The following is a 13164-nucleotide window of genomic DNA, read 5'->3' as shown; positions in this document are numbered from 1 at the left end:
TGAGCCATGCAGAATACATATTCAAAGTCTAGAAATATTTACTGCTTTATACTGGAATACAGACATTCACTGTCGGTGTTGTTCTTCTGTCTTCTTGATCTGTTAGGCTGCTTAACACTTAAAGCAGCATAATGGAGGTTGTCTGCATTTTGCCAAGTCTGGTAAGAAAACATGCAGAAGTGAATTAGGATATTGCCTTGGCAGATATTCAACACTGATTTAATTTGTAAATGACTGATTATTAGAATTTGTATCACCTCTGGATTTGTTGCGGAAGGCGATGGTAACTGTGTTTGAGGCTCTAGTGTTCAAAGACAAAAAAAAAATGCTCAGATTCATAAGATAAAATGATAAACTTAGTAAATTGAAGCTATGAGGCATAAGCAGTACCACATACCTGAACATTTGCAGTTGCTTCTCTTGATTACCTTGTACAATAAGAAAGCCAGTAACAGAACTAGGATGGTACTGAATGCCAAAGCTCCACTCAAGTAATAGACCGAGACAAGGAAGACTACCTCACCTGCAGAGAGCCAGGCATCAGAAACAGATATTTAGGTTATATGTCTTAGCCTCTCACAAGAACTAGTCAGAATGAACAATAAATGATTATACATTACTCACGCCTGAGATCTAGCTTGGTCCCATTTCCAAACACTATGTGTCCACACGAGGCAACAGCACAGTAGTAGGTCCCAGCATGAGAAGGCTTCAGATCCTCTATTGGTAGGTTGTAGACACAGGTGTCTGTTTGTGGGTTAGTTTTCCTCCCACACTGATCATTCCTGCTTCCATGGGTGTAAATGAGTCCTGGATTAGATGGTTCTGTTTTCTTGAACCAGTAAACACTGTGTTCTCCATCACAAGTCCCAGTGGTCACTGTACAGTTCAGAGTCACAGAGCCTCCTGGCTGCATCGTCTTAGATGCTGACTGATGGACTAAGGCTGGGGTTTTCAAACCTGCCTCATTTACTTTGACAATGGTGCCCTCTGCAAAAGTTAAGACAAATCTATAGCTGCATGCACAGTAATAAGTAGCTGAGTCAGATATTTGCATATCTGAAATTGTCAAGTGATTTCCACTGTTTTTTGTATCCAGTGTAAAACGTGGGTTGTTCTTGAATTCATCATGAAAAGTGATTTTTGTATCATACACATAGAAGGTAGAGATAAGCCTTGGTTTCTGTCCCAGAGTTTGTTTATACCACAAGACCCATGCTGAATCATCACCTTCATAGAAACATCGCAATGTTACATTTTCACCAACATCAGCCAAAATAAAACCTTTGTCTTGATGAACAGATGCCTGTGATTCCAGGGTCTCCTGAACTGAAATAAAATCTAAATAAAAGAAAATGCAGTCAATTCAAAATAACATTTACACTACAGAAGTGAAGATATGAAGAGATGTTAAAAAGAGCACAGAAACACAACTTACCCATTTTCCCGAGGAACAAACATGTAAGACAGAAGACAAACTTTGCAGGTGTCATCGTGTTCAAATTGTTGTGTCAACTGAAAGGAATCTCGATACTTTCTCCACTCTGAACACGCAAGGCTGATCTTGATTGGCCAGTCTGAAGTGAGACTGTACGTCCTACTATGGAAACATAATCACATGCTCACAACCACCTGTGGTGTTATGTTTGGTTCTTAAGATCATGGGTATATATGAAGAACATTGAGGCTCTTTACTATTTCAGATATGTTCATGAAGTAAAATTAGATGTTACAGCTTAGAGACTGATAACAGCAAAGAGTGGACTCAACTCAGCATTTGGCAATGAGCCATTAAAGTGTGTGCTTTATGATTTCCCAAATACCTTTCAAATAAAGCAGAAAGGCATAAATAAAATGCTTTTTTTTTTTTTTTTTTTTGCCTGCGATATCAATCCCACATATTCCAAAACACCTTTTCAAACTAATCTTTTATTTGACTTTTAAGTTTTATGTCAGATGTATCATTACATTGGTAGAAAAGCTTGTTGTAAACCTGTTGCTGTTCAGTTCTTTGTTTTTAGCAACAGAAAAAAAATATATTGTGTTTTGTGCACACCCACACACAAAACCCCAAAATGTGTACAGGTAAAATGGTAGTAATAGTAGTTATGATATAAATTAAGTGACATCATTATACAAGTGAACAATTTTAAATTATCTGCCAAATTTGAACAATGTTAATGCACGATATCTGTAAAATATAAAACTCTTTGCTTGTTGGAACACAAATACCCTGATTTAAATAGTGGAGCTTAGCCATTAAATCAGATGTAACTAGTACTCTAAATACAGATAAATGTAGTTCACCCAAGTCATATTTTGAGTACTTGTATTTGTAATATTGCCAATATAATAGTATAATAGTATGCATTGCTATTTTTATTATTATTAGTGTGGCAGTTAGATTTAACCGTAACCTCACCTAAAAATCCACCACTTTGGTTAAAGGTGCTAACGGTGCATTTATGTGGGAGTAGAACTACCTTTACATCCTGCACAAAAAACCACATTAGTTGCTGCACCGACAGAGTTGAAAACAAATATATGGGGGAAAGATGTGAGTGTGGTAACCACTTATCCGCTTCTGCATTCACACTGAAGCTTTAGCTATGGTGTGCATGACTAGTACAGTTCATCTTAAAGCTGTTTAAATGAGCCAAATATCTTCAAATAATTCTCCAGTGTCTCCTGAGCCCAGCAGGAAGAGATGTGAGACTTTGTTTGTCAGAATCTAAAGCATTATGCATAGACATTATGTTGTACTTTGTAACCATACAGGATCCGCCTCTCATGAAACCCTTCTGCACCTCCGTTAGCTTTGAGAATGGTTTCCATCTACTGATACTTGTGCACTGAGCTGCTAGGTGCTTTTTGGTCATTGTGGATGGTGATCTTCTGCTCATCCATCCATTTCCCACATGCACTGTATATAACCATTGTCATTGGGTTGGCTGTCATAATAGCACAGCATTGAGCCCATGCTGTACTTGTGCATATAGTACGTCTTACGCCACTAGCCCACTTCAGTATGTCCTGGTTCCTCAACATTTTATACAAAACATCTTAAGCTGGGTGATGTCTGAGCTGGTATAGCTTTAGCTATATGTCTCTTGCTAATTTTCTTAGGCAAGCCTAGATAGCACTGGGGGTATAGCCTGAGTACCCTTACTTGGCTTCCACTCCCAATCTATTGTTCCAAAGAAGGTAATGTTCAAACGATCAAGAACAACTGGAATTTTTTTCAGTGTTCGTTATCTTAACTCCACTGTCTGCTAATACCACCATGATGAAAAGAAAGTACACCCTCTGTCAATTCCAAGGTTTTACATATTAGAATGTGGTAAAATGGCATTAAAATTATTTAAATGCAACCTTAGATGAACAACAACACATGACATAATACATGCAATTGTTTATTTAGCAAAATCTAAAAATGCAGAAGCAGTGTGTGAAAAACTAAGTACAGCTTATAGAAGCTGTTTTTAGGAGCAGTAACTCAAAGTAAGTGTATAGCTTTATCACTCTCTCACATTGTGGTGGATAAATTTTAGCCCACTCTTCTTTCAAATGTTACTTTCAGTCATTAAGGTTTGAAGCATTTGTGTATGCACAGGTCTCTTAAGGTCCTGCCACAGCATTTCAGTTGGATTGATGTCTGGACTTTGAGTGAACTGTTGCATTCTTTCCCTTCCCATTCAATCCTTTCACTTTTTTTAGCCATTCTGTTGCAGATTTGCTGGTATGTTTGGGATCATTGTTCTGTTACATGATAAAGTTTAGTCCAAGCTTTAGCTGTTGGGCAGATAGCCTCACATTTGATTCTGCTCAGGTCTTGGGCTGCAAAACAAGCTCAAATCATCACCACTCCACCATCATGACAACTGGTATGAGGTGTTTGTGTTGATATGCTCTGTTTGGTTTCCACCAAACGTGGTGCTGTGCACTGTGTCCAAACATCTCCAATTTGATCTATTCTGTCCAAAAAGCATTGCTCCAGAAGTCTTTTTGTTTGTTCAGAATCAACTTTTCAAAAATGTGCATACCTGACATGTCAGTCCTCCCAAACAATCCACACTTTTTCTAATTGTACTGTCATAAACTTCAACTTTTAAGATGCTAACTGAGCACGGTGGAGTCTGAGTTGTAGCTCTCGGGTTTGTTGCATTTTCTCTGGGCATTACACGGCCTGACCTTGGGGTGACTTTGCTGAGACATGCACTCCTGGAAAGCATGGCTTCGGGGCTGACTTTAATTTTGTCCTCTTGTGTTTATTCTTTCTCACTGTAGAAGGATGGACTTCTGATTGTTTGGAAATGGCCTTATAACCCTTCCCACCTACATGTGCAGCATGTCTAAGAACAATCTTAGTCTCTCCTCCTTGGCAGTGTATTAACACACACCAGCATGATCTAGAGCAGCAAACCGTCAAAACTGGCTTTTATAGAGGTGGTCACACTTCCTGATGATCAGTTAATGAAGTGTATTTAATTAATTATTTAATTGTAACATCTGGCTGCTATTTACCCTTAGTTCCTATGGAGGCAGAATGGGTGTACTTCTACACACTGCTTCTGCATTTTGGCTTAATTTCTGTTAAATAAATAATGATGTGGTATAATACTCTGTGTCTGAATCTGCAGGAGTGTATTTTCTCAATTTTCAACCAAATTTAGACGTAAAGGGATATTTTTCGCAGGTCTTTTCAGTGTCCTGAGAAGATGGCTTTTCACCATTTAAAAATCTAAAATATCAACGCTGTTTAGACATCTGGCAAAGTTGTCATCTTTTCAAGTTTTTGCTGAGTGGGGAAGCCAATCTAACAAAAATGGTAGCAACCTGGGCTTCCGCATTAACACGAGAGAAACACACTTTTTTTCTACAAACTGTACCTTTAAAAATATCTTCTCACATATGTTCTTACTTTTTTGTTTCCTAACTTGCAATCTTAGTCATGCTGCATATGTAACAGAAAATATGAAAGGTATTAGCACACAGGGGAGTGTGTCGGGGAGGAGTGAAGGAAGTATTCAGCTTGTGTCAGGGTGAGGCCTGACGGGGATGTTTTTTTAATTTTCTTTCATCCAGGTGGTTTGGTGGGCAGGCTTTGCTTCCGCTCTGTCTGTGTTTGCCTTGCATACTTCTCTGCCAGATTCTCCTGATCTACAAGGTGGTAAATTGGCTTTTTTTTGTTGGGCCAACCTGAAAGTAATTCCTGACTCTCGTTTCTCTCCCAGTGCTGCAATTAAGGATTCAGCACCTCACCTCAATTGCTTTGTGGAACACCCAGCACCCACACAGCCAAACTTCTTCACACACCCCCAGCCTTCAGTCTCTCTTCATCGACCAGCTCTCCACCTCACCAGCACAAGGAACATCAGACCCCAGCCAGCTCTCCTCTAGCAAATCCCTCCCCAACCCAAATGAGGCTTTTGACACACGTTATGCTCTAACCTTTGTGAGCCATACCTGCCAACACTAATTCTCCCTCTTTACAGATTCTTGCTGACTGCCAGTTTTTCCATTTAGTTCCAGCCCTGATTCTGTCACCATTTCAGATTATTTGAGTATTGTAAATAAACATCTTTACTGTGAACGTCATTGTGTAAGTCTGCTTGGGTACGGCACATCTGTTGCGAGAATATTAATAATGCAGTGGAAAAATTTACACTAGTGATAATAACTTGTAGAGAAAGTAAAACTGTATGCGTAGTATTTGGTGTTGTCAAATTTGCATTCTTCTTTTAGTTAATGGCAACCTTTCCAGCCACAATCACGTAATCCCACTGCTGGTCTGCCAAAAGGAGTGAACACACACTTAACTACTTCATAATGATGTTTACTTCTTTTTGTCATTAAATACATGTCAGAAATTCCAAAGTTTTAGATAACACACAGTAAAACCAAGAAATTACATATTTCAGTTGTGTGCACAAGTCACTGTAAAGCAGTACTACTAAAATAATCTTTAAACTCCAGACAAGAGCAAAGAAATGTGCACATTACAAAGCACTGAGAAATTATCATTTTAATCAAAAATGTACAAGTAATTTTGTGTCACACCTCTAAAGAAAGACTGAGATGGTCACGGCTTTACACTGGAGTACACACATTCACTCGAGGTGTTATCCTTCAGTCTTCTTGATCGGTTTGTCTGGTTTACACTTAAAGCAGCATAATGCAGGCTGTCTGCATCGCGGTAACCCTGCTGACAAAATATTAAATGAATACATCTCAATATGGCTCCCATCTGCATTGTATTCAAAGATTTTTGCTTACAAAATTCACAGTTAAACCACAATGATATTTACCTCTGCATTTGTTGCATGGGGAGATGAATGGCCTACATGAGATTCTGGTTGTGAAAATTGGAAAACAAAACATTTTTTAGCAAAAATTAAATGCAGTTTAAGCTTCTAGCATTGGAAAAATGCTTTACCTTTGTGTTGGCAGCAGTTTCTCCCATTTATCTTGTATATTAGGAACGCCAGAAAGCCGGTAAGAATCATGCTGAATATCAAAGCTCCACCCAAAATATACACCAAGTGCGGTGAGTCCACATCTCCTGTAAAACCAGAATCAAGACCACAGGTTTAGCCTTACTTATTTCCCCAGAATTATCATAAACACCCATGAATAAAAAAAAATAAAAAAATAAAAAAACTGCTAGAAAGGAAACTCACCGTGAAAGTCCAACTTTGTCCCATTCCCAAACAGTATGTGTCCACATGAGGCAACAGCACAGTAGTAGGTTCCAGCATGAGACCGATTCAGACTCTTCACTGGCAGGCTGTAGACACAGGTGTTAGTTTGTGTGCTGCTTTTCCCCTTGCATTGATCATTCCCGCCTCCATGGGCATAAATGAGTCCTGGATGATGAGATTCTTCTGTGGTTTTGAACCAGTAAACACTGTGTTCTCCATCACAGGTCCCAGTATGCACTGTACAGTTCAGAGTCACAGAACCTCCTGGCTGGATGGTCTCAGATACGGACTGCTGGATTAAAGCTTTGATGCTCAAACCTGAATTCTTTACATTGACTTTGGTTCCCTCTCCAAATTCAAACACAAATGAAAGACCACTTGCACAGAAATAAGTAGCTGTATCTGTGATTTGTACATTGGAAATTTTTAAGTGGTTTATACCTACATCAGTTTCCAGTGTAAAGCGTGGATTGTCCTTGAACTCATCGTAAAAAGTCCCATTTTTGTCAAATTTATAGGTATTGGAGATAAGCTGTAGCTTCTGTCCCAGCGTTTGCTTATACCAGTAATACTTTGCGGCATCACTGTCATGAAAACATTCCAAAGTCAAACTGTCTCCAACATTAGTAGTTATAAATCTTCTCTCTTGATTCACATTTCTGGGTTGTTTTAGATGATTCATCTCGGCTAAATGGGAAACAAAGCAGAAATATATTTTTAACCAGAATGATATAATTAAAATACATTAAATTGTTTTTTTTAAATATAATGCAACTTACCAAATTCCCCCAAGAGCATGCATGTCAGATATAAAATAAGCTTCGGAGGTGTCATCTTGTTGAAATTGTTGTGTTGAATGAAAAGCACTGCACTACAGTCTCACTCTCTTCAGAGACAAGACTGTTTTGATTGGCCAGCAAGAGAAGATGATCACATGTGCACTTCCACCTACAGAAGCAATTTTAGTTCCATAAGAAGTGTAAGGGGGAAACTATATGAAGTACTGCAAGAATGATAAATTATTGATTTTTATAAAACATATTAAAAGAAAAAGCAGAGTTCAGATAACATTTGACACTACAGTGAACTAACTATAATTTGAAGTATATTTTTACAGAAAAACAACATATTGCAAGACATCAAATAGTCCATAATGTAAAAATGAACTTAAATACTACCAATTTCTAGTATTTTGTCCCATAGATATTATAAAAGATTGATTTACCGACTGTGACGTCACCGATTGGTAAGCAAAGTCCTACTGTGAAGCCTCAAGCTAAGTGCTTTGGCTATCGACATCTTTGTGTTTTGAAACTGGATTTGATGATTCACTGATGGCTCTGGGTGACAAAATGAGACTGGCTAGTTACAGAGCCATACATCAAGTCCTTCTATATACTAATGGGGACCATAATTTACAAAATGGTCTTCATGTTATGTTGAATATGACTTGTAAATAGTGGTTGAGATCATAACCTCATCTGAAAAATATTTAGAGGTTGTAGAGCAAGGGCATTGACAGGATAGCTCAGGCAGTGCGGGACTCACTGGCTTCAGACTCTCATGCTGAGCGGGACCAATCAGATGTCCTCGAGCCAACCAAGGCATGAGTTGGCAGAAAGGGCCTGTGTTAGCAGCCGTGGGTGGAACAAGAGCCTTTGGCAGGGACCCAATGACACAGGAAGCTCTGGTTGCACAGGCTCGGTCTGCGCTGGGCTCTGAGCTGGCCCAGCTGACCAAGGATGTGCTGTTTGTCCCAGTGACTGAAAGGGTGCTGAAGACTGAAGAGGCAGTGGTGCTGCAGCAGACGGCACTGCAGACACTAACTCTGAAGACCGCAGTGGAGGCACAGAAGACTGAAGACTGACGAGGCTGTAGTTTTGACTGGGACCTGGCTGTCCTCACCCTTGGGACCTAGGTATAGGTGCAGGTGACTCTGGTTCCACAGGTGACTCTAGCAGCAGTGCAGAAGACTGAAGACTCTGCAGGCGCTGAAAGTTTTCGCCGCCTGCAGAGTTTGGTGGTGCATTGTATGCAGCCATCTTCTTTGACAATTGGGTCACTCTGCAGGGCACACAGTCATCTCCAGTGATGACTGGGGCTGCTTAGTAAGGCCTACTGCTGCTTCCAGAGGCTGAAGTTTCTGCTGGGCCTTGGCTGTCCCCACCTGCAGAACAGGTATGGGTGCAGGGGCAGGCTGAGCTTGGGCCATCCTCACCTGAAGAACAGGTATGGGTGTAGGGTCCGGTTGAGCTCTGGCTATCCTCACTCTGGTAAATGGGAATGGGTGCAGTGTCTCAGTGTCAGCACACATGGACTCAGTGGCAGGTGCAGGCTGGAAATATGCCTCTGGCTGCCATGTAGAGCACTAGCAATGGGTGCCTCACTTACCCTGCAAAGGAGACACCAGGGAAGCTGGAACAGCAGATGCCTCCAACAGGTCGAGAGGCAACATTGAGGTGGAAGTGCTGCGTGATGTATACACAGAATATCCAAGGTACCAGGAAAGGATTCCAGGTCAGTGAGACTATGGGCAGGTTGTGAATAATCCCTCCTTGGCTGCTGAGAGCCCCTCTTCCTAGGTCGGGAAGCATGCGGTGGCAAAGGAGAGAACCTGGAGAGTGGAGTGACAGCCAGTGACAGTGAAATCACCCACTCCCATCCCCTGTGGCTCCACCATCTGATGCAGCTGTCAAGCGAAATAGATGCTGGTCAAGGTTCAGGGACAAGGCTGAGACAGCCTGAGGTCCCTTCCCCAGCCGGGACCTCCCAGGGCCAGGCGCTTACCCCAGAAGTGTGACTGGCACTCAAGAGTGAGCCACGGATTCCGCCTCCCTCTCTCTTGCAAGTAGGCACGAACAACCAGCTGGCGTTTATGCCAGACCAAGTCTGCTGGGTCCATTCTCTGGTTGCGTCATTCTGTCATGAGATGGCAGGTGAGGGTGACAGGATATAGACCAAAAAAATGCAGGACTCAGAGTCAAGCATGAACACAAAACACAGCTTTGATTATTGCAGAGAGGCTGAAAATAACCAAAACATACAGAACATGGCTGACTCAAACAAACTGGAAACAGAGCGGGGAGAGTCATTACCATAAGGGATGCTGCAAAATGAACTGAGAAAAACTGAGGGCTTGAATGCACACAGACTGATTAGGCAAATAGGACACAGCTGAGGAGACCCGGTGAACTGAATCAAATTAACGAAACAAGTGAAGCAAACCTGAACATAATGCACAAGAGACAAGAGTGACAAAACAAAACAGGAAGTGACTAGTGATGGCACAAATGTAAATTTGGGGCTCAGGGAATGCAATAAACTGTAACCAAGAACATAACTCAAGAGGTTACAAATAAAAACCTAACCAGGAACTAAAAAGGTATAAAACTCAAACCCCATCACCAACTAGGAATCAGAGACATTAAATAACAGAATTAGTCCAAAAAAAGAGTCCAAAAACAGAAAACGCTGGGTCACAGCCCCAAGATCATGATGCTGGCACTTAATTATTGTTTAGTTTAGTTGCAAAAGAAAATTTCCAGCACCACCTCACGAGTAAGAGTAGACATCTGTTTTCATATGTAAATGTATTTACACAGAAACCTTCATGAACAGGCTTCATAAGCCACAAACTAAGACAAGAACAAGCTCTTCGTGTTCAGGATGTTTTCAGTGTCCCATTTAAACAGTCATTTTGAAACTCATTTCTGTTGCACCCTCTGCTACCTGCAGGACTTTTGTATTTGGTTGTGTTGTGTCTCTTTGCAGTACTTCATGGTATTACGGCATTATCACTTGCTTGTGGTCTTAAGAGGTTATATGTCACTGTTTCAGTAATATATTAAAGATTATGCACATAAATTACACCTACTGTGTGGTTTTAATGCAGTTTTCTTTTCAAGCTGCATCTCCAATAGGAGTACTTACACCTCTTCATTCTGCTGAAACCCACAAAGACCACTACAGTATAACTTGGCTGCAAGGGTCTCAGTTAAATGATTGCTGCTTTGTGTATACAGTAGAAACTATGAGGGGGTTGAATATTTTGCAAACATGTTTTTTTTCACTGTAATAAGCCTTAAAAGTATATATAATTAGTAGTCATACTGAGTGACAGGTGGGTGTAGTTTGGTTTTTAATATTTGCTTTCAGTTTGTCCAACTGCTCAAGCTCACTTAGCTGATAACACCCAAGCTCTGTTCTCTCATCCAAATATGGTGCTGTGCGTTAAAAGAACATGGCAACAACCAAAATAAACCAAAATTCCATTAAAAACCCTGCAAACAATACAAGAAAAGGCCAGTATAGCAATTGTGCTACTTTTGGCTGCTCCCTTATTCACAGGTGGGTAGCTTTACATGTTTGTTTTCAGAGGTTTTTTTTACCCTTCCCAACATTTCCAAGATATCTAATGCGGAATTTCCATTCATTCATTCTCGTCCGCTTATCCTGTCCAGCTGACATAGGGCGAGAGGCAGGGTACACCCTGAACAGGTCACCAGCCTGTCGCAGGGCTAACACAGAGAGACAAACAACCTTTCACACTCACATTTACACCTATGGGAAATTTAGTGTAGCCAATTAACCTAACACCAGTTAGTGCATGTCTTTGGACTGTGGGAGGAAACCGGAGTACCCGGAGGAAACCCACACAGGCACAGGGAGAACATACAGAGAGAGAGAGAGAGAGAGAGAGGCCTGGGCCAAGGTGGAATCAAACCCAGACCTTCTAGATGTTATTCTAACTGTGAGGCAGCAGTGCTAACCACTGTGCCACCGTGCTGCCCGCAGCAGTGCTAACCACTGCGCCATCGTGCTCAAGTACACTATTAGATGCAGAATTTCCATTAGCACTTAATCAGCGCGGGTCAACTTGACTCGCCACGTACTTGTTTTGTTTCCATTACAATTGAGTGTGGGTGGAGTCCATATAGCAATGCGGGAAGTAGTCTGTTGACGTAATATGTATGTGACTCAAAACACAACACAACAATGGATGAAACAGAGGCAAGCTAATGGTAGCTAATTCCAGTTTACCATTGTCATCATACATAAGTCCCACGTACAGTGTTTTAATGGATGAAGGTAATCATTTTTAAGTATTAAAATATGTATGCTGCGTGCACATTTCAGATGGCTCTCTTGTTGCTAAACTACCGCTGCAAACCGTCGGTCTGAGCATTCAACCAGGCCTCCCGGTGGTTTGCGTGCCTTCATTTTCTTGCTGTCAGGTTTTAAAAATGGTGCGGTTGATTCTGGTGAAGGAGTCGCTCTCATGACTTAGCTAGTGATGAGACTCCTTGGCCAATCAGTGGCATGCTGTTCTTCAACATCACATTTTCAGATCGCCTTGCGTCACTAGGAACCCCGTCTGAGTGGGTACTGAAAAAAGTTCCTGGTACCAATGGAAATGCCTACAAACTGTGCCGAGTAAGTACTAATGGAAACACGCCATAAATCTCCTTCCAGAATTGAACCAGGGATCTTTCATCTATTAGGTGAATGTGTAAACCATTACACTATATAGCCACTCACAATACAGATTCATGAGTTATTAAAAAAAAATACCATACAGTTATAGTGAAGGAACTAGTCATGGAGGCCAAAATGTTTTTTTTTTCTACAAGGCTAATCCTGTAAACTTTCAACACAGAGTCTATGGAGACTGACCTGGTTTTACAACCATGGACACTGGACGAACTGCAGTAGGCGGCACCTTCACACTTGATTTATTTTTCATCCATGCATGTTGCCACTTGCATAGAAAAAGATATCTGTACTTACCATGCTAATTACCAAGATGTTCTTAGTGTCAAAGAGTATAGTGTACTTTATTGATGCATATACACAGAATTCTTTTTGTTGAATACAATAGGTGCAAAAAAAACAATGAATCTCAAGTTGTTCAAAATATATAGTTCAACTAAGATACAGTTGCAATGGTGGAAAATTGGTAAAGACTGACTGTTTGCAGCCGCACAGACACAAAAGTTCTTTTCTCTCTTAATATGCTGACACAAACCATATGGAAATTTAATCTTGTGACTACAGACCTGAAGTGAAACTATAAAGACAGTTTTAGATCAATGGTTTTGTAGCAATATCTAAAAAAAATGTACACATAACATGCATACATAACGCACATCCCCCAGTAAAGAGCATGCTATTTGATAACATTGTACTTTGTACATTGCATTTCTTATTACATAAACTGACCTATTTTTGTGGTTATGTGGCACAGTGTTTCATGCACACATGAAGAAATGTAAAGGGTTGGCTTCGTAAAGGAAAACTTTTTCTTTCTGTTTTTCTTAACCTGAGAACCAACAAGTACACTGATGATGGAAATATAGCACCCTTGCAGCCAAAGCTTTGGATTGATCATCTTTCACAACAGATCTCAAAACACGTGCAAACAAAACCACATCTTACAATGAAACAACGTCTAGATGAAAAGGGT

At 40.6% G+C, this 13164-nt stretch overlaps 2 protein-coding genes across 2 annotated transcripts; both read right to left on the bottom strand.

Annotated features, from left to right (window-relative positions):
- Positions 1-38: 38 nt before the first annotated feature.
- LOC115797347 (uncharacterized) lies at positions 39-1493 on the bottom strand. The gene is made up of 5 exons (XM_030753907.1): positions 1439-1493; positions 625-1329; positions 398-523; positions 258-301; positions 39-158 (listed from the first exon to the last, which is right to left on the bottom strand). The coding sequence occupies exons 1-5, from the start codon at positions 1491-1493 to the stop codon at positions 39-41; spliced, it is 1050 nt and encodes a 349-aa protein (XP_030609767.1).
- A 4589-nt stretch (positions 1494-6082) lies between these two features.
- LOC115797378 (uncharacterized) lies at positions 6083-7594 on the bottom strand. Its single transcript, XM_030753944.1, has 5 exons — positions 7481-7594; positions 6681-7388; positions 6437-6562; positions 6309-6352; positions 6083-6202 (listed from the first exon to the last, which is right to left on the bottom strand). Exons 1-5 carry the CDS (start codon positions 7533-7535, stop codon positions 6083-6085), a joined length of 1053 nt encoding a protein of 350 aa, XP_030609804.1. The 5' UTR covers positions 7536-7594.
- Positions 7595-13164: the final 5570 nt, after the last annotated feature.

Source organism: Archocentrus centrarchus, chromosome 18 (genome assembly GCF_007364275.1).
Source record: "Archocentrus centrarchus isolate MPI-CPG fArcCen1 chromosome 18, fArcCen1, whole genome shotgun sequence".
Taxonomy (NCBI): Eukaryota; Metazoa; Chordata; class Actinopteri; order Cichliformes; family Cichlidae; genus Archocentrus; species Archocentrus centrarchus.
Note: the sequence above shows the minus strand (reverse complement) of the source record. Positions and strands in the feature narration are given on the sequence as shown.

Bases quoted from the DNA above. Each gene is read 5' to 3' on its own strand.
- LOC115797347 (XM_030753907.1), bottom strand. From the start codon at position 1,493: ATGACACCTGCAAAGTTTGTCTTCTGTCTTACATGTTTGTTCCTCGGG. The intron at 302-397 runs GTATGTGGTACT...TTTGAACACTAG, and splicing joins AAGCAACTGCAAATGTTCAG to AGCCTCAAACACAGTTACCA. The intron at 159-257 runs GTGATACAAATT...TTTTCTTACCAG, and splicing joins CTTCCGCAACAAATCCAGAG to ACTTGGCAAAATGCAGACAA.
- LOC115797378 (XM_030753944.1), bottom strand. From the start codon at position 7,535: ATGACACCTCCGAAGCTTATTTTATATCTGACATGCATGCTCTTGGGG. The intron at 6,353-6,436 runs GTAAAGCATTTT...TTTCACAACCAG, and splicing joins AAACTGCTGCCAACACAAAG to AATCTCATGTAGGCCATTCA. The intron at 6,203-6,308 runs GTAAATATCATT...TTTTGTCAGCAG, and splicing joins CCCATGCAACAAATGCAGAG to GGTTACCGCGATGCAGACAG.